This window comes from Capra hircus, chromosome 6 (genome assembly GCF_001704415.2).
Source record: "Capra hircus breed San Clemente chromosome 6, ASM170441v1, whole genome shotgun sequence".
NCBI classification, from domain to species: domain Eukaryota; kingdom Metazoa; phylum Chordata; class Mammalia; order Artiodactyla; family Bovidae; genus Capra; species Capra hircus.
In genome coordinates, this window is record NC_030813.1 from 24,007,789 (window position 1) to 24,033,602 (window position 25,814).

Below are 25,814 nucleotides of genomic sequence, written 5' to 3' on the forward strand. Positions count from 1 at the left end.
ATAATGAGAAAAATTTTATTGCATCTGAATAGACAAAAAGTCTCCTGGCTTGCCTAGGCTTCTGCTGGGTAGAAATCATGTCATGAATTTCTGCTCCTCAGCTTCTGCTTTACAAATAAAGGAATTTGATAGCCTGTCTAGAAAAAGATCACTGTTTTAAATTGGTCTGTGGTTCTTTTCTGTTGAAAATAAAATACAAAACTTCTGTTATCTTGTAAAGTTTTGAGGCAGTTCAGTGCCAACTGAATGTCTTTTGAGAATCTGGTTTATATGTATTGGGGTCTTTGATTCCTGTTTCCACTTCTGATTTTGGATGAGAAAAGGATAGTCTGGTTTTAATTTGGGTTTGTTATTCCCCAGTATATGTCAGAGAAGAATGAAATCCAAGTAGATATATCTCATTTAGTAGTTAATTCTCATTAATGAAGAAGACTAATTTCAGAGCACGGATTAGTAAGTGATCCCAAAGTGTGTGGAGTGGGAGGCAGAGAAGCTGACAGAAATCAAGCAATCTCCATCACAAAGCTTTCTTTACTGTTCAGTATTATAAGAAGGAGGTCTGGAATAGCATTAAAAGCCTAATGACAGTTTCATGAGTTAGAAATATTTATTTGAAACTTGCATTTTGTCTAAAATCTTAGACTCTGAGATCACTATCTTATATATATGTATATATACATATATGTAAGCAAGTTATGTTTGAGACTGTGATATGTGATAAGTCTGGCTAAGAGGAAAGAACTGTGGAGGTAAAACTGAAATCCTGTAGAATAAGAAAGAAAAAATAATAAAACCTAATACATTTCAAGCCAAGTATAGTTTCAAGCTGCCCTGGAAAGACTTAGGATTAAATTAGAATTTATGTCTCTGCTTTCATCTAAAGGAGCAAACCACATGGCGGAACTCTTGTCCTTTGTCCACATTTTTGCCTTATCCTAATGTTAACCACAGGCAAGTCACCGAATATGGAATCAGAGCAGTTTTTTGCATGCCTCTACGAAACCATCTAAATTGTATACAAGAAAATTATCTTCCATCATCTGCTTTGGATTATTAAATAATTCTTCAAATCTAATATCACAGGTTCCAGAGTGTCTCCCCACTGCTTTCTGTCTAACTTTAAAAAATTATGCAGAACTTTTTAAAGTGCGAAGTTGGAAATTAGTAGGACTTATGTGACATCTTACTGGTCCTTGAGGAATACGTCTTTAAGGACTCGGGTAAATCATTTCTACCGAAGCTGTATTTGTTTGCGTGATGAGTGTTTTAGACGAACGTCACCTTAAAAACTCCCTTCTGCTTTGTGCGTCTGGCAGCACATGTACTGAGAACCATTAGCTTAGCGCTCTTCCTATGGCTGTAATCACTGTCATTTCGGAGCAGCTCATTTCAGCATCTCACATTTCAGGTTCCCAATCTGAAGGGAAAAAAAAAAGTTATGTCCTATACTAATTGGCAGTTTGGGAGTAAAAGTATTACATTTAATATGAAAAAATTCAAAGAAATGTTTGGACGTACTACCAAACAAAGAACTCTGAGGGCACAGTGGCCATATGATTCTTGTTCTATCAACTCTTAGCATAACCTGCCATCATCTTAAAAGCTATGTTTGAGAAAAAGCAAATACTTTTTTCAAGCTTGGAAAAATGCCTGGAGAAAGAACAAAGGATGAGTTGGGTTATAATTTAGAAACTGAATAAAGTATTTCAAGGTTGAGGTGACTAGATTGGAACAATGATAGTCTTAACGATAAAAGGAAGAGGGAGCTATTCCAAAGAGCGGCCAAGGACTTAAAACTATGGACTCAGTGGGCAAAGAAAACAAAGCAGGTTTGGATGGTTCAAACCTTGGTACCTAGGAGGATGAGAACAGTTATGGAAAAACTTCATCCATTTCAGGAGAAAGATGAGTTTAGTGTAGCAATCCCCAACCTTTTTGGCATCAGAAACCTATTTCATGGAAGACAGTTTTTCCGCGGGCCAGGGATGTGTGTCGGGAGGCTGTGGGAGTGGTGGGAAGAGGCTGGTTTAAGGATGGTTCAAGTGCATTACGTTTATTGTGCACTTTATTTCCGTTGTTATTATATCAGCTCCACCTCAGGGTATCAGGCATTAGATCCCGAAAGTTGGGAACCCCTGGTTTAGTGGTAGACATGAGTTTGAGTAAAAGTGACATGGCTCTGGAAACATCCGGACAGGATTTGGAAATGAAGCCCTGGAAATTGGGAATGAAATTGGAGCAGGTGACTGAGGCTTTGTGTTAAAAGTCACAGTTGAACCTAAGAGTCAAATGTGCCTCCAAAGTTACTGATGTGGGAGGAAATATCAGAAAGTTGAGCACTGGTCAGGAAAATTATCCCTTGTTTATGAAGCTGAAGAAAGATAAACAAATGAAATAGAGAAAAGAGTGATGAGGGAAAGACAGTGAGAACCAGGATTGTGGAGCAGTTCAAGCAGCAGCTGTTTAAAAATATTTGCACCAAATGCATAAAAATTACTATGAGATATAAATCTTACCAGAAAACCAGAAAATGAAACATTAGGGTATCATTTGGTCAGATAAAAGATTATTGGAAAGAGGCAAATAGCAAAATTTGTTTAATGTTTATAATAGCTAAAAAAGAAAATTGAAATTATTTTCTAAAATGCCAAATACTAAAATAAAACTCAAAGCACCTCAATTTTTATATCATGGTATATTTCTATTTTATTGTCAATAGTATTTTTAAATTTCTATATAAAATATTCATAGAATACCATTTTCTGTATATTCAGTGGTAAATAAACACATGGTCTCTGCCGTCATTGAGCTGAGAGTATAGTGCAATAAGAAACCAATTTTAAATAGGTTGCTTTCACAGATGATTTAGATGGTTGGAGGAAGGAGTGTAAATTGGAATAAAATATGTGATAGTTGGAGGAAACATAAGGACATCTTTCTTGTTCTCTTCTACTTCTGACAAAGAAAAGAAAAACACTTTGTGTATTTTACTGTTTTAAGAAGTATGGCCATGTGAGAAATCCATGTAATTTTTCCAAAAACTTACATGTCAAAGATGGATATCAGCTTATCAGTTTTAAGTTCTCATATCTTTTTAAAAATAGCTGAATTTGTATTATATAATTGGAGAAAGGAAAGGAAGACATCTATAAAAAGAAAGACTAGTCAATATTTTGTAAAAGTCTTTGTGGTTGCTTGTCATACTTTTGTTAATTACTTTCCAGTTTATTGTTACTTTTTAAAATTAATATTTCAGTGTGTGATTTAGAGGCTAAATCAGTTTGGTCACATAAATGTATCCTTTGTACTTTGTTCCCTTCATGGTACAGGTAATTGCCTTTTTTCATCATGATTATGCTATAAAAAGGAAACGAATTTTATATCCAGTATATTATTAAAACTGAAACATGTCTAAAAATGTACACAGATATCTACTAGATACTAGGGTATAAATTCCCATCCATATATAGGGCTATTAATATTTGGGGGCCTGGACTACCAAACAAGACGCCTGGGTAGCCATCATATTGTAGCCAGTATCATCAAGTCTGACTTATATGTGATTACAGTAATGAAAATCTTTTTAAGTTGCCAACTTAAAAGGTATAATAACACAGATATTAAAGGTACTTTTTTCTCTTCTTAGTACTACATGATTTTGCACAAATGAGTTTATTAGCTGGCATGATTTTCACATTACAGAAAAGTGCAGACTTTGCAGAATGAACTAAATGTTATATACAGCTCTCTCCCTGTTAATAAGTTAAGTGTGTTAGTTGCTCAATCATGTCCAACTCTTTGCAGCCCCATAGACCATAGCTTGCCAGGCTCCTCTGTCCTTGGGATTCTGTAGGCAAGAATACTGGAGTGGGTTGCCATTTCCTTCTCCAGGGGATCTTCCTGACCCAGGCATTGAACCTGGGTCTCCTACATTGCAGGCAGATGCTTTAACCTCTGAGCCACCAGGGAAGTACCATTTTCTTTGTACTAAAGCATTTGTGGGTCCAACCTCTCAATCTGAAGATTGTACTTAGAATAATTACTAATTGATTGAACAATGGCAGAGTTGTTATAAGTCCAAGGTTTGTAAAACAGTATCTCTATAATTGTTTGATCTCAAGTGGCATGTTTAAAGGCTATATGAAAAGGTTTAATAAATGCTCAGAAAATCTAAAGTTTAAAAATATTTTTCTATCAGGGTAGTCTTATTTTTGCTCTCCTAAAAATCAATTTTTCCCCTTCATTTCTACTTTTAGCTTATGAGACGCTATGACATTTCATCCAGTTTTTCTCAGAATTTTAAAGAAACAGAAATCTTGATTTTATTTGGTCGCCCATTTTTGTGGAATGGTTTTTCTTTTCTTTTCTTTCTTTTTTTTTTTTTTTTTTTTGACTTAAAACAAAGGCATTAGCATCCTGGCTTCTATTCTTTCCTAGTGAACTAACAACATCTGTGGTCCAGCCTTTAGCCTGGTTGGCACAAAACACAACTGAGGCCCCCAGCTAGGCAATTTGATATTAATGAAGATCACACAATCAGCCTTTTAATTTACAGTGAGAAATGTAACTATTAGAAGAACTGGATTGTCCACCTCTGCACAAGCATTTGCTTCTTAATATAAAGAAAAGACATTTTTGAGTATCATGTATCAAAGATCTGTGCTAAGTACTTCAGCAGGTAGCATGGTACCTGGCACTAGTCTAAATGCATTCTTCCAGCATTGGTATGTATGTCCAATTAGGTCCTTAATAAATACATTGTTCAACTGTTATACCCTCATTTATATTCAGAACAATCCTTGATAGGTTAAACATCCAGGCGTTATGAGTGTTTTTTCTATAGACAATAGATCTCCATTATTAGCTTGACACTTGTTATTTCAGCTTATTTTGCCTTTATTTCCATTGTCAGTTCATAAAATTGATGCATGTCTGTTATGATAAAGAAGTCAATCCAAAATGGCATCTCACATGCTACTAGTTTCCACCTTGGCAAATATAGATAAACTGAAATGTCCTCTGTAAGGCATAGGCTGAATATGTGAGAGTATCTCAAAAAATCAACCAAGCTTCCTAATCTACTCTAAAGTCTAATTTTTACCCAAGTTATAATTATGCTTATAGCCAATTTCTGCAGCTATACCAAGGAATCATTGAACAGATGGAACACAGTGTCTCAGAGAACAAAAGTCGGTGGAATCAAATTAACACTTGGAAATGAAAGTAGCTTTTAACTATGTATTTAAGATAACCAAATAATGACAGTTATTTGACATTTAGGAGTAGTCTGTACATTTTTAAGACTTCCTATCCAAAGAATCCAGTTATGTTTTATGACAAGAGAAATTAGAATAAATAGTCTAGGCTGTGCTAGCCTTTTTAAAAACCCACTACACAGGAGAGTCTTTATATTTAAAATATATATATATATTTTTTCAAAGATCCTCTGGTGCTTTCAAAATGATATGTAAGACAGACTAGCCCTATGCCAAATATCACACCATTGTAGGGCCTATTACATGCTGAGATTTTAGTTGAGCTAAAAAGCATATGGAAGAAATTGAGAATATGTGGTTTGGAGTGGTTTGGAACGAGTAGTCATTATGTCCCAATTTTATCACCTATAGATATGTGATATAGTATTGTTAGAATCAAAATTAGAAAGATATTCCAAATATTTTAGGTTGTAGTCCTCAAAAAGATCAATTTTTACAGAGATTTTTAAATTTGTTATCATGAAGGTGTTTTTCTCCAATAGAATAACCTACATAAGCATACACACAGCTGTTATGTGAGGGGCAACACCTCCAATCTCATTGAACTAGGTTTAACCAGCACTGACCCTAAATGGATCAACAATGCAGGATTCTCCAGTTATGGCTGGACAAGGAGATCTTCCAACAGCTATCGCCTGTAGAAATTGGGTGATATAATTCTTGACAGAGCAGTTATCTTCATGCCAGAGTATTTGGACTACTGGGATTCCCCAAAGGGATTTCAAGAGGAGTAAGGGAATCCATTTTTACATCCTCAGCCTACATGTGTCTTCATTCCTAAAGACAATCAGCCTGGGACCTGATCTGAGCTTGCATCAGATGCAAGCTCACTGCAGTCTTTCCTTTCCCACCTCCTCATTCATTCTCAGTTGCTTTTCTCTTATTTTAACAGAAAGGCATGGGCCTCCCTAGATAGTCAACCATGAACACTGCCCAGAGTACTAAAACAAAGAGACAATGGAAAAACTCAGTGCCTAAGGGGTCTCCTTAATCAAGGCAGTGTAACTGCCCTTTCATCCTTATCATTGAGGGATAGGTTCAATCAAAGTATATTTCTGTGTTTTTTTGAAATATTCATGAACGTTTATCATATACTTGTGCTACTTGGTTCAATTATGTACTAATAATCGTGATTTTGATGACAAAAGAAGTTGTAAGATATAAGGCCTCGTCTCAGGAAATTTTTAAAAATAAATTTAAAGTTTTAAACATATTTTTTGGAAGAACAGTATAATGTGATAAAATAGTGTATATAATATACTAAAGTAAAATCAGGAAAATTGAAATGGAAATGCAATTTTAAAGAAAAAAGGACCAACATAAGAATTTTTTCTTTGAAAGGATAATGATAGGATGAAATTGCTATGTTATTTATATACCACTGATTTTTTTTTTAAAAAGTAGTGTTGTCAGTTCATTTTAAAATGGCAATGTTTACAACATTATATATTCCACTTAATTATTTAAACTTGGAAGTGAGAATAATATTATTTGGGGGATAGTCTTTTGTAGATGCATAAGTAAAAAAAGGTAAAGACTACATCATTATAGCCAGTGCATCAGAGTGGACACAGTTTCTCAGAGCCTATGATACCATCCCTAATTCCCAGGACTCAAGTGCCTGCTGCTGCTGCTAAGTCGCTTCAGTTGTGTTCGACTCTGTGTGACCCCATAGACGGCAGCCCACCAGGCTCCCCTGTCCCTGGGATTCTCCAGGCAAGAACACTGGAGTGGGTTGCCATTTCCTTCTCCAGTGCGTGAAAGTGTAAAGTGAAAGTGAAGTCACTCAGTCGTGTCCGACTCTTCTCGACCCCATGGACTGCAGCCCACCAGGCTCCTCCGTCCATGGGACTTTCCAGGCAAGAGTACTGGAGTGGGGTGCCATCGCCTTCTCCACTCAAGTGCCTAGTGGTATGGAAAAATATAGTGAAGTGCTTGTCAAGCTCACCACAGCCAAGGGCAAAACTGAGTAAATGTTTAAGTAATTTCTGTACAACATCACTTTGTTGAATATAGAAGCTCAAGACTTGTTATTGTTAAACTAGGTCAGAGAAAGAAAAGACAAGAAAATAAGTTTTAGGCACATGGTTTGGCTCCAAGCCTTATGGGGCCAATTCAGAAAACATGTTCTCCCATAAAAGATGGTCTATATGCTTATGATTTCATCATCATTTGTCAAGGGCTATAAAGACCAATTATGCAAAGTTTTTAGAGGCTTCTGAAGACATGCTCTGTCTTTCCATGGTATCCTATTTCTAAAGTGCTGATTTTGGCACTTTTGTCTTAAGTGTACACAACAAAAGATCTTATTATCTCAACACCTTAGGCTTTGTTCCATCAATAACCTTTATTCAAATTCAGTACTTGCCCTATGTGTCGAAAAATAAAACCTGGAAACATGTCTAAACTCTGCTTAAAAGTAATGAATCATAATAAAGTTTTACTTTCCAGTGGCATAGGTTTCTTACAGAGAGGGACTTTATTATCCTTTAACAAATTTGAAAAAGTGAGTTTTCTATATTATTTTCTGATTTTGAATTAAAAGATTTAAGATATTTGAAGCCTATCAGCAAGAATATAGTTCTTAAACTATATCTTTCTTCTGAAAAAGTGTGAGATGTTAATATATATATACACTCCTTTTAATATAATGTATTTCATTTAAAGACATGCTATGGATACACTTGTTAAAAGTCCTTTAAAGAAAGAAGCCTAAATAATAAAAAATTTGAAGCCAGTGTAAAAATGGAGTGGAATTGTTCCAGTACTTTCTCCATTAAATATTAAGCACTCAATTTTTCGAAAACAGCTTTTTTACCTTCTAATCATTTGAAAATATTCCAATTTTATAAGATATTTAAGTGTAAAACTTTTATGTAGTTCATCATTTTCACTTCTTACAGTTTCAAAAAGGTATCAGAAGCAATTAGATTCTGTTGAATTGGGCTTATACAACAAAATCTTAGCAGTCCAAATTCCCCTTGCAGCTGGTTGGAGAAGAGTGGGGTTGGAGGTCACTGCACTGAGACCTTTTCTTCCTGACCTCCTTTGTTGAGCTCATGCATCCTTCATATAACACAAAGAAAGGGCGGGATAGAGAGACCCCTGTTCTTAAAACTGCTATCTCCCTTTTCTCTCAAAAGGAAGCTTCTTCCAGATAAAATGGTGTGTTCGTTTTTTTTTTTTTCCACATTTGATTATGAAATGTTTCAGACATAAAGGAATGTTGAAAGAACTGTATAGTCCTGCCCCCATCACTTACTTTTTACAATTAACATTTGAGTGTATTTGCTTTCTCACATCTCTGTCTCTCTACCCAGCCATCAGTCTGTCTTTTTCTTTCTTTCTTTCTTTCTTTGGAAAAGGGGTGGGTAAGTACAAAGTATGTTCTCTATACCTGTATGATGAGTATGAAAAGTGAAGTGAAAGTGTTTGTTCCTTAGTCATGTCCAACTCTTTGGAACACCTTGAACACCAGGCTCCTCAGTCCATGGAATTCTTCAGGCAAGAATACTGGAGTGGGTTGCCATGCCCTTCTCCAAGGGATCTTCCTGACCAAGAGACTGAACCCAGGTCTCCTGCCTTGCAGCAGATTCTTTACCTTCTGAGCCACCGGGACTTATATCTAAATGTTTTCTTTGTTCCTATCGCTATGCTAAAGCCTTTACAGTTTAGCCCCAGGCATGCCTTGCTTCTCTTCCCACCCTACCCACACCCCAGTGTACCCAAACTCAATGTGTGCTGTCAGGTACATCTCATCTGTCATCTGAATATGACATGGATTCTTGCAGCTTCCACGTGTTTGAAAATTCTCTTCCTTCTCTGGAGACTTTTCCCTCCTCCTTAACTCTACTTATCCTTCAGGATCCTTCAACTGTCACCATTTGGGTGAACATTTTTCTCCAGACAATTAACACCTACTTCCAGTGGTAAATGTTTAACAACCCATCACTGCAGAAAGAAAATGGCCCTCGTTTGTAGGACTTGCAGATTTTGTTGGTATAAATTCTCTTCCCTACCGCTGATTTCAAGCTACTGACAGGAAGTTCGTTACTGAACAGGGAGTTTAGGAAGAGATGCGCTCAGTGCACTCTCTCCAGCTGACAGCAGCGCTCCCCACTCCACGGCCTCTTCCTCTCTCACCCTTGTCACTGTGTGCTGTTGGTGATCAAGTGATCTCCTAAAGCAGAAACCATGCTTCACTCCTATTTCTGTTGCTAGCTGTTAGCTCACGGCAGGCAATAGAATAAAAAAGGATTCACAAGAACACTTAATGAATAAATGATTTGGGTACTAAATTGTATTCTATAGAGTACCTTCCAGACACTGCTGATTCAGTTAAAACTGAGGAATTACAGTAGTCACTCAATGGATGGATGGGAACAGTGAGCCATAGGGAGCTAGGGTCTGTAATGTGTGGCCGGTAGCCCCTGTGTTAGAACCTGTCATTGCCCTGGCACTTGACCACTCGTCGCTGTGACGCTGCTGCCATTTTCCAGTTCCCTTCAGAGCCTGTCAGCATTCACTCAGCAGGCCATTTGGCATAGGTACCTTCCAAACTTCATGGGAGTCAGCAGGGCACTGAGTTAAGGTCAGGAAGGACGCATGGTAAAAGCGATAAAAATCTTTAAAGATTCCCTTGGTCTGTACATTAACCTTTGAGGAAAATGGAGTGTGCCAGAGTGCCTAGCTTTTGAAAATAGTGGTATAATGCCCCAGGCATAAAAGAAGATTAGAACTTAAAAGGTAAAGCAGGAGAGAGGCCAAAAAAAGAAGTGATAATTATTTGAATGGAAACACAAAATGTAATTTTACTTAAAATTGCTAATTGTTTTTAACCTTATGAAAGATTGCCTCTCAGTTTTGGACTTTCGAGTTAAAATAAGTGATTATATTCGTCTCTGAAAATTTGTTTACAGTACTTGCCTATTAAAAATTGTTTAATGTATGGACTTCTTGGGCTTCCATGCTGGCTCAAATTGATAAAGAATCTGCCTACAGTGCAAGAGACAGTGATCCGTTGGTTGAGACTCCATGCTCCCAATGCTGGGAGCACAGGTTCAATCCCTGGCTGGGGAACTAAGATCCGGCATGTCATACGTTTAACATAAAAGTATTTTTTGTGCCCTGATTATTCAATATTCTGAATTTTAAGCTGAGCTACTGTGATACATTTCCACAACCTAAATAGAGTTAAGTTCCAAGAATATTAAATGTGACATTGTATTTGCATGTCACAGCTAGTAAAAGTCTGAAAAATATGCATTTTTCCTTGACCTTTCTATAGAATTATGGACTGTTGAGGGTTTGCAATTGAGCCTAAGTATTTAAATGAGTTTTAATGCATAACAATACTAAATATGCAAGAACCTTTATATCTGAACTTAGTTCTATCCTGCTGTTGTTCAGCTCCAAGTTTGATTACATATTAATTCAGATATTTTATTTGAATATTTTACATTTTCATGGGTTATAACTGTGTGGGTATTTGTTTTGATTTTGATTATGTGGAAAATAGTGAAGGTAATTGCCCAGGATAAAGCTTTGAGATATTCACTTTTAAGGTCTCTTCTTACTGTTCTTTGCTTAAGTTCACTGACTTTTTGAGTAAATACATTTGAATTTTATAAAAGATGTACTAAAACTTCTTACTTACCAGGGTTACTGAGAAATCTAAAGAGAGATAGCATCTTTCATTAAGATGAATTATTTACCATTACCATATGCTGTGAATTACTAGTTGCTGGGAGCACGGCCATGAATACATCAAGTAAGATACCTGCTCTGTACCCTTTATAGTACTCTCCAGGAAGTCCCTAGGTCTGGAAGATAAGGAATCCTAAACTGGCTCTGACTGTCAGAATGTTCTTTTACATTTAAAATTCCACAGTTATTTGAGCATTTTTCTGAGTTCCCTGGCTCATACTGAACTGAAAAGGACAGCTCTACATAATTTGCTTCCCTTCCTTTCCTATTAGTTTCTTTGCTTATGTTGCTCTGATTATGGTTTTTACAAGTCCTTTAATGAAAATTTTCTAAGAGATTAGCCTTCTTAGATATTTTTCACTTACTTGACTTGACTTTTTCCCCCCTCTCATTCCTCTTAAATGTATCCAGTTACACTTCTAGACTACTCTTTGCTGCTTTTCTTGTTGTGCTTCTAAATATAGCCACCAGTTTTGGAGTCCTCCCACATGTTCCATTCCTTGTGTCTGTTGGATTGATTTTATGATCTGGCCATACTGTTTTTGGAGAGGGTCAGACTCTTTCCCCTTACTTAGCACATCATGACTTCTGACAGACTGGGTCAGTCAGACTGGGGAATATTAAGCATAGAGTAGTAGTAACGTACCAGTTAGTCAGACTGATGCAGGATTTAACTGAACAACTAAAAAAAATATGTAGGAAAACCACTATAAGGCGACTAATTGCTACCCCACATTTTTTCCCCCTTAACAAATGTCCTTTAGTAGGTTTAAATGTCCTTTAGTAGATCATAAATCATCTAAAATTCAAGCACAGAAACTTTAAACTTTCAAATAGCCTTTAGGACAGGTTTTATATAAAGAATCACAATTGCACATAATAGATAAGTAAATATTATTAGAAACTCAGAATAAAGTTTTAGGGAGGGCCAATAAAGTTTTAGGCACACTCCATTTTCTCCTCCAAAATTCTAACCAATTAACAGACTTAATTAACAGAACCAATTATAAATGAGAATCCATGTTTCCACTTGGTTATCAGAAAAACAGGATTGTAGCCTAGTATTGCAAGCTATTCTGCCTGTGAATGAGTGAAATAAGTTTAAATCCATATGGGAGAAAGCCATAAGTTCTAGTTTGAGAGATCAGTATTTTTTAACACCAAGTAAAAATCCCATTATCTGGATGGACCACAGTAGATTCACCTACTGAAGGATATCTTGCTTGCTTCCATTTTGGCAATTATGAACAAAATTAGTATAGACATCTATGTACAGGAGTTTGTGTGGACATAAGTTTTCAACTCTCTTGGAAAAATACCAAGGAGCAAGAGACAGAACAGGTCTGTGTGCATTTCAAGATCCTGCTAGCATCACTTTTGCTAATGTTGCTTTACCCAAAGCAAGACATGTGGCCACGCCCAGATTGAGAGTGGGGAAGTGATGGGGAAAAATAGATGCAAACCCGTTAGATGTGTTGGGGGATACCTTCTATGGTGTCATTGACACTAGAGAAAAAGAAATAGACAAAAATAGGAGCTGGGTGAGGGCTTTTAAGTCAGAGAAAAGAGGAAACTAGCTCCCAGGTACACAGCTTCTAAGGAATATCCTCAGAAGGGTATGCATTAGCATCACCTCTGACAACCCACCCAGAAGAAAAAAGTGACCCATTATATTTTTACTTCCTTGGGGTGAATAGAAAATCAGAGGCCTTTTTCTAGCCATTTCCAAATTGTGTAGGTGTTGCTGTGAGTTTTCTTTCTTATAAAAGTGTTAGGTCAGTGATTAATTGTTCAGCCCTTATCAAACAATGAAAAAGGTTTCAAATCCAATTCTTGGAAGTCATAAGAAACAACAAAAATATTTCCTTCCAAAAAAAGGTCATAAAGCTTGTACTTACCATGAATTAAGAGACCAAAATGTATACCAATTATCACCTGTAGACCAGTCTCTGAACAAACTGTGTGACTTAAAGTGTTGAATTACAAACATTTCTGATATTATCTGATATGATCTGCTAAGAATATTTTGTTATGTTCCTATTAGTGGCAGTAGAATTAGAAAGAAAATCTGCTTGTATTAACACTTTCTACAAAGTCCCATATGTTTAAAAAGGATATCTTATCCCTTTTGGCTTCCCAGTGGCTCAGCAGTAAAGAGCCTGCCTGCAATGCAGAAGACACAGGAGATTCAAGGTTGATCCCTAGGTTGGGAAGATTCCCTGGAGGAGGAAATGGCAACCTACTCCAGTATTCTTGCCTGGGAGATTCCATGGACAGAGGAGCCTGATAGGCTACAGTCTGTTGGGTCCCAAACAGTCGGACATGACTGAGTGATTGAGCATGCATGCCATCCCTTTTACTTTGACATATAAAAATCTTAAAAAGAGAACTTTTTTTTTTCTGTTTTGCACTTCTTCAAACATTACCTTGAAAATTTAAAAAGAAAGAAAATAGAGTCCTAAAGATCATATAGCATTATTCTAAAACTATATAAATAAAAATATTTAAAAAGCAAAAATGTTTATAATAACAATAACTTATGTAGATTGACCTTTTTAAATTTGGAAAATGCAGTCAGTGGTAAAACTTAGACTTATGTGTAACTTTTCTACATAAGTGCTAAAATACAAAATATGTGCCACCCTCTCTCACTAAATCCAGTTCAGTAGGTTTCTGCTTTTTCTTCTAGAATTTGTACAGTAACCAGTAGCTGAAGGAGTATCAAGCGCTAACCAAATGTTTTACGGCCACTGATACTATAGATGTTGTAAATACTATAGATACCCCTAGGGAACATAAGGGGTTAAGAGACTCCCTAGTTTGATCACTTCAAAGGACAGCTTTTGCAAAAGAAGTTTCCTAAAGTAGTCGCCAAGCATGGAGACCGGAAAGGAGTAGAAGATCCTGGTGACTCACTTCCTCTTCGTGCCAGTGCACGTTATCTTTGTACAAACAGAAGAGGACAGGAACCTGCCTCATTGGAAATCTCAAAAGTTGCTCTTTGGCATTTTTGAGAACCTCTAAAGTATCACAGGCAAGCATTTATATCTGGAAGCATAAGCTTTTAAACTTGATTCACAGATAAATCCTTGGTTTAATCGCTGAGTCATATCTGACTCTTGCAACCCCATGGACTGTAGCCTGCCAGGCTCCTTTGTCCATGGGATTGCCCAGGCAGGAATACTGGAGTGGGTTGCCGTTTCCTTCTCCAGGGCATTTTCCCAACCCAGGGGTCAACCTGGGTCTCCTGCATTGCAGGCAGATTCTTTACTGACTGAGCCATCAGGAAAGCCCAAGGGGAACAAAAAACAAACCTGATTTGGCTTACAGCAGTATTGGAGAAGGAAATGGCAACCCACACCAGTATTCTTGCCTCGAGAATCGTGTGGACAGAGGAGCCTGGTGGGCTGCTGTCCATAGGGTCGCATAGAGTCAGACACGACTGAAGCGACTTAGCATGCATGCATGTGTTGGAGAAGGAAATGGCAACCCACTCCAGTGTTCTTGCCTGGAGAAACCCAGGGACGGAAGAGCCTGGTGGGCTGCCATCTATGGGGTCACACAGAGTTGGACACGACTGAAGCAACTTATCAGTTTGTTATATATGTAAATTGGTCAACTAGTTAGAGTTCAATAAAAAGTCACCTGACTTCTCAAATGTGTTTTTAAAATGCAGGAGCAACGGCTGCGGCCAGGAAGGAGGTGATAAGAAATAAGATCCGAGCCATCGGCAAGATGGCCAGAGTGTTCTCGGTTCTCAGGTGAGATCATGGTCCTCTGCTCTGTTTTGCCTTTGATTATATGTCGCTGAATAGTGTCTTAATACTTTAGTCTGGTCATTTAAATATGTTACTAGAAACTATTTTCTTTTCTTTAATTATATATATTTTTTTTAATTTTTTTATAATATTGTAAGTTAACTGTTAATAAAAGTAAATACATAAATTAATAAATCTAACATTCTCTTTTGCTCTTCATAAAAATCATCTCTCTGCTTACCAAGAACTCAAATAGATTTATTATATTTTAAATGGAATTGTTAGTTCCTCACTATTTTAGTCAAATTGAAATCTACTAAGTTATTTCTGTAGAGAAAGCCTCTAAGTGGACTGCTTCACATATTATGCCCTCTGTGTGCTGCAGCACTTTAAAACATTTATTTCACAATAGATTCAACATATTATGAAATAGAACAGCTATTATTATCCTATTTTTCATTTACTTCCTGTAGTAAAAGATGAATCTATCAGGTGCATTTCACTAGATTTCTAGGAAATGAACATGAACCATAAAGCTTGTTTATGAGAATCTATATTATTCTAATAAATCATTGAGAATGAAAAGATTATTTAGAGTTTCATTTCCCATATGTTAGTTATTTTTTACATGGATCATGCATCATGTTATTATTATGCATGGACTTAAGAAAACAAATATTTTCTTAAAAAGGATTAACTACTCTTTACTTAAATTCCATTATCTATTCTTGGATAATGCAAAGTATATTTCTCTTCAAGAGATTACTTTAATCTACAGTTTGATTATATGTGAGGAGTATAAAATCGGTTCACAATTACATTATTAACAAGGGTAAATAGGACCTTCTTGGGGAAAAGTCTCCACATTGTATAATATCATATTCTAATTTTTGCCAGATTTTTTTCCAACTCTTTTTCATGGAGTAGCTACAGTGGCTCTTTTGATTTCTCCTTCTTGCTATTTCTGTCTCACTCCTGGTAGAGTCACTAAAGAGTGATTTAGTGATTTGATACCTAAAGCAGGGAGCCGTGAGCAGGATGAAAAGCACCATCATCCTTTCCCAAAGACACCAGATCAAAGTCAGTAATAACTGTGCAGTAGCAGCCAAATCTGGAAAAGTCATGTTAAAGCTGAAAGTAGAGCATAGTTGCTCCCTGCGGCCTGATGAATAAGGCCGCCTTTGCTCTAATGCTTTACATTCCTAACTGAACTTGCAGGACCCATTCATTCCTTCTAAACAAATGTAATAAAACTTAAAGCAGCAATTATGTATCTTGAAGAAAAAAAATTAAAGTATAGTAACTAAGAGGATAATCCATAGGTCAGATTTTTTAGATCTCCCTTTTGCTGTCTGTTTTTCTCTCCCAAGTCAAACCAGCCCTACTTATTTTGTTGAGCCTTAGCAGTAAAACTTTACAGCTCTTTCCCTGGCTCATTTTTTTTAAACATATTTATGGTGTCGTGGAAGATACCCAGCAACACTGTTTTGTGAGACCTGATTACAAAATCAGAATTGGTTTCCATATCTTCAGGATTCAGAAGCATGTGAACCCCTGACAGTTTTATAATTTCCAACTTTATCTTGACAGTCATGTCATTTATATAACATGACTTCTATATGAATGTGTGAAAATACAGTGTGTTCTAAGTGAAAAAAGGGGGAAAAAAAAACAAAAGAGCAAGGGAGCCAAGGAAGAGGTCAGTGTGAGTTCTTATCTACATTTTTTCCCTGTAAGTCTGATCTTTTTCTTGAAAGAAAATAAAAGGTAATGTCCCCTCCGCCCTCGTTGTGCCTTTGCAGAGAAGAGAGTGAAAGTGTGCTGACGCTGAAAGGCCTGACGCCCACAGGCATGCTCCCCAGCGGCGTGCTTTCTGGAGGGAAACAAACCCTGCAAAGCGGTAAGCAGGCCCATCGGTGCAACCTGTGCTGGCACCTCGATCTGCTCTGTCATTAGAGCCCTGACCTACTCCTCCATTTAAGCTCAGTCTTGGTCTCCAGTTCTCAGCTGAAAGAAGGGCTGAAACCGCCCCCCATCAGTTTGACCAGTCATGCCCCAAATGGTAGCTCCTTCATTCTCTGGAATGTGGTCCTTACCCCACCCCCATGTCCTCATTTGCACACTAATCACAATTTCAGGCCTCACTGTAAGACAGCTCATTTAGCTCACCTACAGGCCCTATAGGTTTAACCACTTGGAACCAAGCAGTTGCTAAAAACAACTTGTTAATTACATGTTTATTAAATGTGCTGGTTATCTACAGGAGTGATGAAATAAACACATGCACACGTAAAAATACATATGTAAAGTGTAGGATTTAGTGGAGAATGGAAGAAGAGTATAGAAGGATGATCTCGTTTTGAATAGAAGTTGAAGTCAAAGGTGTCTTTCCTCTGACTTACTCACCAAAACTTGAGAGTGATTAGAATCATATTTCATTTTTTAAAAAGGATGAAAACATTTCCTTGAAGATAGCTTTTGTATTAAAATCTATAGTTTTTTGGATAAGTGCTATCCAGTAGAACTTTTTGTGATGGTGGAAATATCTCTATCTGTGCAGGAGCCACCAACAACATATGGCTATTGAGTGTTTGAAATATAACTTGTACAACTGAGAAACTGTATTTTACCGAGCTATCATTACTTTGATTTAAATAGCCGTATGTGGTTAGTGGCTACTGTATTAGACAGCCCAGTCAATATGCTCTTTTACTTTTGTTACTTTTGTTATCTATTTTTACCAATATTCTCATTAATTAAAGTACCATTTCAGCATACTATATGGAAATTTTGCTTTTAGATTAGACCCTAACAGAAAAAAATGAAAACAAAAATACGCTCTAAGGTTTTAAAACAGTCTCAGCCTCTTGCTTATTTTCCTGTATCTTTCCCTGAATCTTTTTTTTGTTGTGTGTGTGATTTCTTTTCTATTCCTGTCCCTCAGTCTGGAAGATCCTGGTATTCCTATGGTTATGTTATTTAGATACAGCTCTTTTACATAGAGAGTGATGCCCATCTTCATGGATACGGTACTGCTAAACAGTCACCTCCTAGCAGCATCACTAAAATTTTCTTTATTTTCATGTGAATTTATTCCAACATCAGTATATTTGAGTTTCCACCAAAAGAAAAAAATTTCTAAATGAGAGTAGGAAAATATCACAGTAAATAAATAAATAAATCCCCTATTTAATTTATAGCTAAAAAAATTATTTTAGTAACTTTGAAGGAAAAAATGAAAAAATTTCCCACCAAAGTAAACATGCTCTAAGAACACTGACATATTTATTTATCATATGCATAATCATTTATATGCATGAAATGCACAACTACCTAATTAACTAAAATCTGCATAGTTTCTGAGAAGCAGTTTTACAGTACAGCAAGTGTATTATCAGAAACTATGGATCACAGTTGCTTTATAAGAATACACTTAATAATGGACAGTACACATGTCTAATATGTGTTGGTGCTGGTGCAACTCCAGATTTTTTTGCTTTACTTTTAAATTTAAGTGACTTGAGTTCTTACAATTCTGTTTTGTTTTCAGATTTTCACCTGTATTTTAACCTGGAATTTTTAGTTGTTCTGTTGTTTTATTTTAGATCCATTTGTTTGCCATTTGGTGTTGTATTTACACACACACAAGCACATACCCACAGCAGACATAAGGTTTTACAACCTTGTTAGTCCTGAGAATTTGAAAAGTCAGTGTATATTTTAAACAATGTACACTAATACAGTTTCAAAATTTATTGTCTGATTCACTTAAATTTGTCTAAGAGGGGGAAACTACTAAAAGTTTTACTGTTTGGTTTTTCTCCATAGTGCTAACCATAATACATTTTTATCATAAGGAATTTAGAATGCACTGTAAGTAAATTATAGTGCACATTTAGCAGTTGCTCTAGTCTTAAAACCTTAAATTAGAAGAAACATGCAAATTAAAGTCAAGGGGTAGGATTTTAATATTAAACATTTTGGAATTACAGAGAAGTTTTGCATTTTAGCACTTAATTAGGGAAATATCCCCTAACCTTGATAACATAGAAAAACTCATGCACCTGTATGGCAAGAATATAGACCCTAAGCTTATTATAAAAATTGCTGATAAAGCAATGGGCTTTTAAAGTTTTGCCTCTGAAATATGCTGAGGTTTCAGTATTTAGACTGACTTTTCTTTAAAATGCTAATAGAATTATTGCTGCTACTGGCATGTTACCACTTGATAGTGACATTTCAAGAGTTTTGTTTCTAAAAATAATATTCCAGTGAGGAAAACTAATTGTATACTGGGTTACCTGGCAGAAGACATCCAGACTATCCCATCCCCTTCCTCTTCCTTTTTCCTTTCTCCCTCACACTGGGAACATGCTCAGTGTTTGTCTTTAGAGTCACAATGTGTCATCAACTCGGAGGCAGCTCTCAATTTGCATGCCCCCTGCTTTTCCATTCCACTAGGAAATTGTGCTATTTAATATTAAATAGTGTGAATTATTCCACTGACATTATGGCAGTGCTTCAAGTTTTGCTATTTGGGGGGACATTTTAAAACTGTAAATCACCAGTCATAGCAGTGGATTTTTTCATACTTCACGTGAGTCAGATGCACATTTTCGATTGACCTAGTCCCTTATAGATTCAATCTAAGTCAAAGAAACCTTTCCTGAGTGTTTTCCTAAAGGGTTAATCATGTGGTCATTTATTTAGTGAGCAAAATCCAAAGCGGTTCACTCAGATATGTGTATCCAGCTCATTAAAAAAAAAACTTATCATTTTCGTGTGTTTTTTTCTTTCTTTCTTTTTAGCATTTCTGTTTTGTTGTCTGTGCCAGAATCCAGCACTTACAGGAACACTAATCACCTTAGCTCCCTTGATCGTCACTGATTTGTTCTTAGAGTTAAAAATCCTCTGCTCATTTTTCTCATTCATTTTGCACCCCCTTTCTTCTCTTCAGCTACTGTTGAGGCTATTGAGGCTGATGAAGGTAAATTGGCCAGTCCCCTTTCTGTTGTACTTGCAACAGATAAGGGCTCTGCTGGGTGTATTCATTTCTTTCTTTCTTTCTTTTTTTTTCTTTTTTCCTTTTTTTTTTTTTTTTTTTTTTTTTGCTGTAGCTTGTAAAGAGTGTGTGGGTGTTGGGCTAACAGTTGTGGCTCAGTATTAACCAAAATGTTCTTGCTTTAAAGGGGAAAATGTCCTTTCCTGGTTTGTTTGTTTGTTTTTTTCCCTTAAAGCTATGTTTGACTTTGTATATAATGATCCTAGAATAATCACAGAAAACAAAGGATAACCGATCTTGAACATGTGGGGTGGGGGTTATGGCAGCCGTTTTGACAAACAATGGATAAAACAATATTCTTTGAGCTGAACCATGTCCCTCCCTCAAACCACTTTCAGTCAGCACCGGAAAGGAAAGGATAAAAATAGCTTTATGAAATCTAGTCTTCAGAAATTTCTAGCAAAAAACAAAAGTTCACTTGAATAGTGCTTTGTTGTAGTTTAACGTTAATTTTTGTCTCTAAAATATATCCCAACAAGAGACACGCTGTATTCAACATAAACAGTTCTGCTAGTCTTCTGAAATTTTAACCTACTGGTATTTGTAGGACAGCTGGCACCACCAAGATATTTTAAAGAGTTCAGAATTATCTAGTGGCTGTGGAAGTGACCGGTAACAAGCATAGTGAATATTGTCGTCACTCAGCTGGTTACTGTCCACTGAGTGTCTGCTTTGCACCATGCACTGTGCTGCGAGCCTCAGGAAAATTGAGATTCGTACATCACTGTGTCCCAGCTGCTCAGTGACGACAGAGTGGACCTCTCGCAGTTTCTTCTGTGCTCTTTAAATGTCAAGTTACGAGAGAACTGCTTATCCAATAGTTTTTAATATGATACATACCATATCCCCTGAAAATTTAAAAAAGAATAATTTGAAGTTCCCCTTTAAAACAAAATTCTTCAGTTGTATTTTGTTCTTGCAAGATAATGTTTCATTGTTCCCAAAATTGTGTGATATGTTCCTTTGATATGATGTAAAATGTGCCACTTCAGACTCTCTCATTTGTATGTGATTTGGATACAGTAGGGGAAATGATAGCACTGTAAGAGAAAATACAACTGTTTCCTAAATAGCAGTGAATAAACTGCTATTTATGTGGGAATTCTCTATTCCTCTTGGCAAATTCTAATCTGCAGTGTGCATTCTCGTTGATAGTTTGGCTGTTTTCTGTGGTTTCTGTGACTCTGTGTTGTGTTAAGTATACTACCAATGTAAATTGCTAATACCCATTGTCTGACCAGCAACTACAGCAGAGCACACATTCTTCCAGACCAGGGTAGACAGAATGATTACAAATGGAGCCCTATTCCAGACATAGCCCTTGTTCTCGCTAGATTTTGAAATTCTATGCTCCCACTCTATTGGCTTTTCAAACCTTACACAATCTAAAAAAGAGATTGCACTCTTACCATTTCCATTTATAAAGTCGCATCATCAATTATGATGACTAACTTTTTATGTTTATTCATTATGATGAAATGATATTCACAGTAGTTTAGCAAAACAGTAGATACTGCTTTTGTCCCTGAAAATCACTGAGTTCATTTTCAGGGTGGGTGCTCATTAGACAGCTCTGTCATTTTTGTGATTTCTGACTGAATTAGAGAAGAATTAAAAAGCTTTGCTTTGGGCCTTGGTCTTTCCCCATTTCCCCATCTTCTTCCTCTCATAGTTGACTAATCACCATGATGCTAACCTTTAAAATGCAGAGGGGGACGAACTGTTTCTCATCGTTTAACGAGTTTGGAAGCAACTGTGTCTATCTTTTAAGAATCTCATCCATACTAATGAAAAGCACTGTACATTTGTGTGGGAGTGGCTAGCAAAGTTTCGGCTTGAAACTGCTTTCCTTTTTTTCTCAAATAGGGTAGGAAGGATAAAGGTACAATGAAATTGTCCTTCATCAGCCATGGAGATGCAGCCCAATTCAACACTGGTGATTGGCCCTTCAGTGTCTGGCTTGCGTTTTCACAGGGAGTAAAGCAATCTGGTGTTCCCCATTTATGTATGGTTCCCCATTTATGTACTTTATTTTCAGCTCACTGGTTGGTGCACCTATTGAAGAAAACCTTAAGTCTCTTGTGCAAATGCTTTATCTATCTCTGGAGCATAGTAGGATAACTGGAAAAAAAAAAATCAAATATCAGTGCTCCCCTTTTGAAAATTCCATGTTTTCATTGGATAAGGCCCAAACCATTCCCATTCATTTTTGCTTAAAGTTGCATAAAGTGTTTTCCCTTTGTTATTTGTGAACCATCATTTAACATCTACATTGATTACTAAGAAAAGAATTTTTCTTTAATTTATGCAGTAGACCAGATGAACATCAGTTTGGCCTGTTTGCTGCTGAAGGAAAGACCAAATTTTTCTGCTTAGTGATCTGATCTTGATTTTTCTCAATTTCTTTTACCTTGTCATCCACTCCACATATTTCCTGAGTGGAGAAGCAGGTGTTTAGAATTTCATTTTTTTTTCATGCCACCGTTAAATTGTTTGCCAAGAAAATCTCTCTGAGATGCTGAGATGGCGTGGAAATGCCCGAAGTTCATTCCTTTGGTAGCTCCTTTTAGTGTCTGCTCTAAGCTCTTTACTAGATTTTTAGATTTAGCTGCTTCAGTGAGTCTACTGAATTTGCCATTACTAGCACAATGGAATAGTAAAAGTAGGACCATGTCCTGCCTCTCTAGGTTAGGGCATTTGATACAGTAATTGTGCTAAGGATGTGGCCAGTGGATGCTGGGCCTAGAGACCTATTACTAGTAGCAACCTTCCTTTTTATATACTACTTCGTGGATCTAACCATTCATGAAGACAAGAAAAGCCTTTACATCTTACTAACTTGAAGAGGACATTTTGGTTGGCAAGAGACATTGGCTGTTACCAAACCTCTTGGTTATCTTCGGGTATGGTAAGGAGTCTGTTGTGTTGTGTTCAGGTCCCGTCACTTTGTTCTCTACTAAAGGATTCCCTCTCTCACTGCGAAATTTCTAACATCACCTGATGCAACAGCTGTGCCCTTTGTGTTCCTCTAGCTAACCCCGATTTTTCTTTTCTTAATGATTTTCCATTTAGCTATCAAAGGATTTTCACCACAACATAAGATCACTAGCTTCGAGGAGGCCAAGGGCTTAGACCGAATTAACGAGAGGATGCCGCCTCGCAGAGATGCCATGCCCTCTGACGCCAACCTTAACTCCATCAACAAGGCTCTCGCCTCAGAGACTAACGGCACGGACAGCAATGGCAGTAATAGCAGCAATATCCAGTGACCACTTCCTGTTCACCTTTTTTTTTTTTTTTTTTTTTGAGCTGCAGGGCATGATGGGGATGGCTGCGTATCAGCAGTTGGATGTTCTTGCCTCTGATGGTAGCTTATTTGCTCTGGGGCCAGGAGTTGGATTCAGTTTACACTATCATTAAAAGAGGGAGAGAGAATTATAAACTATATTTTGGTGGGGGTGGTGATTAAACACCTCTTTTGGGTATGCCTTTTAAAAAATGCTTATAGGGAAAAAAAATTTAAAAAGAAAGCTAATGCTAGTATATACTGCAATGTTAGGGGAATGTACATGTTTTCCTACTGCATTGGGGGACTTCTAGATAGGTTAACGAGAGGTCTTTTATTATGTTACTGGACACGAAAACTTTGTCTAATTTCTTACTCTATTGTACGTTTACAGTTGCAGCACTAAAAATGGATGACATCAACCATTTTTAACAAAATGATGTACAAACTAAATAAGGACTATTTATTGATAATGTTTTGCTACTCTTGTCAGACAATGGCTATAAAATGAATTAGGCAGTCTTAAAAAAAAAAAAAAAAAACAGAAAAAGAAAAAAAAAGAATGTTGCAAATTTGTTAAAATGCCAAAAAGGACAGTTTAATTTTGTACAGATTATGCTTACCTCAGGTTTCTTTAGTGTGCTTTGAATGCCTTTCTTTCCATATAACACGTATTACTTTAGCAATGAATATCTTTCCTTTTCTTTTCTTTAAGTTTTAAAAAACTGGAATAATTACTTCTATCTTTTTTTTTTTTTTGCTGTTTATATTTAGGGGTTTTTGTTGATAAATCAAGTCTTGGTTGTGGCTTGCTGAATTAAATATTTATGAGTGGTGCATTTTTAAGTATAGTAAACAAGACACCATATTAAGTACAGTGATAAAGCATCTATATTCTGTAAAAAAAAAAAAATCTGCCTATGCATGTTTTTTAAGAAACAAAATGGCTGTATCGGCCTGTATGAGACTGTAATGCGCTTAGTGGTCTGACATATACTGGAAATGTATGTATACTGGCGTACTTTATATTCTCTAAAATGCTTCATGCCTTTGAAATTTTGTAATCAAAAAAAAGCTTTGAAAAAATCTAAAGGGGAGAGTATTCTTAAAAGTTTTTAACATAAGCTTGTCAGTGCACATATAGATGGTTAGCATGTTTAGCAAACCTTGTGAAATTTAAATAAGTTTGTAGTTACATGTGGAACTCTAAATGCATGGTAACTGTTAATGTCATAACGGTTTAGTTATTTTGTTCTGTTCTGTCATGTGCCACAAAATATGTACTTTTTTCACTTTTTTCCCTTTGTATATCAGTTACGGGTTACAACTGGTTCATTCTGAAAACAACCACCACCACAAAAAGTCCATTCATATTTTTTAAAAATTGTATAAGTGCCCAAGTAATTCACTACAGCCTAAAGCCTTGCCTTTGTAATTTGACTTCTGAGATGTTGGCAATCAAAGCATGCACTTGTAACAATGAAAAAGAAAAAAGCATTTTATATTACTACTCAATAAAATGTGCATGAACTTAAAGAACTCTCCTCCTTTCCCTGAGTCTGCTGAAAGGATTGACATGCACAACCACCATGCTGTCTCTAGGTGCTGGGCCCACCGCAGGCATCACAGATGATTCTAACTGGCTTGTCTGAGAGCCTCGTGCTCTCAGGTGTGGTGCCTACTTCTGCTGTAAGGATCTTGGTGGCTCTGTGTGTCAAATCAGACACGAGAAAACTATTGAAAGAGCAAATGCTGTCTTCTGGCTCCCTTGAAGATGGGAGCCAGTTAAGAACCAGAGCATTCCTTTTTATTGAAAAAAAAATTGTTATCAGGTTGTTTCAGTTGTATTGGATGCCCTGTCTGCTAAATCAAAAAGAACTCAGCTACTAAGTGCATTTTCACCGCAGAAGAGAATTGCATTTGTATCAATAGTGAAATTTGTATCCCAGCGCTTCAGCTAATATCTAAATCACCTGAAGATTTAAGATACACCAAATATTAGTTTGTTTCTAACATTGTTTATTTTCAGTGCACTTTGTTTTATGTAATAAAGTATGCCTGTTATATTAAATAATAAGAATATGGCAATTAGTGATATAGTGTACCAAAACAAAGGTGTTCTAGATATATTCTCTGACAAAGACTATCCCAAATTTATTTTGATGAATTCAAGGCTTTTTCCCCCTGTGGGTATTTTTCCATCCTTTAAAAAAATTACACCCAAGGAAAATATTTAGATGCGATATTTATTAGAATGATATGAAAAAATGGTAATTCTGATACCAAGGTGTTTATTTTCTTTCTTATAACTGCAGAGAAAATATCCCAACCAAAAAAAAAAAATCTTTTCTTTGGATTCCTTTCTTTTACAAATTGTGCTGAGGCAACTATGGCATAGAAATAAACATTTGACATTAAAATAAGTGGTTGATGTGAGTATTGCCTGGTCTTTCTGCTCAGTAGTTAGGAAAGTTATAGCGTATATTTTTGCATAATAATTCAGTCTATCAGAGAAATCAATGTAGAGCTTAAGTTATTTCTCTAAAAGAGATAACATGCCTGATCATCAGTTAATAGCTGTATCTCCTTCGCCTTTGGGGAAACTGTTGGTTTCTTAAGTTGCTTATTCCAGTGACTCTTTGGCTAAACACACACAAGCCTTCTGTCTTCTGCCCTTCTTCACCCTCCCCCAAGGTGACTTACATCTCATGGGGTTCAAACCCAGT

General features: G+C 36.5%; 1 protein-coding gene across 2 annotated transcripts in view; it reads left to right on the top strand.

The window, feature by feature from the left end:
- PPP3CA (protein phosphatase 3 catalytic subunit alpha) overlaps positions 1-25,511 on the top strand; it is a 329,583-nt gene extending 304,072 nt beyond the window's left edge. Inside the window, exons 11-14 of one of the 2 annotated variants that reach the window (XM_018049270.1) lie at positions 14,659-14,743; positions 16,543-16,640; positions 19,698-19,727; positions 22,875-25,511. In XM_018049270.1, the coding sequence (XP_017904759.1) occupies positions 14,659-14,743; positions 16,543-16,640; positions 19,698-19,727; positions 22,875-23,071 (410 nt within the window). In that variant the 3' untranslated portion in view covers positions 23,072-25,511. The remainder of the gene's footprint in view (positions 1-14,658; positions 14,744-16,542; positions 16,641-19,697; positions 19,728-22,874) is intronic. The other variant, XM_018049271.1, reaches the window with a different exon arrangement.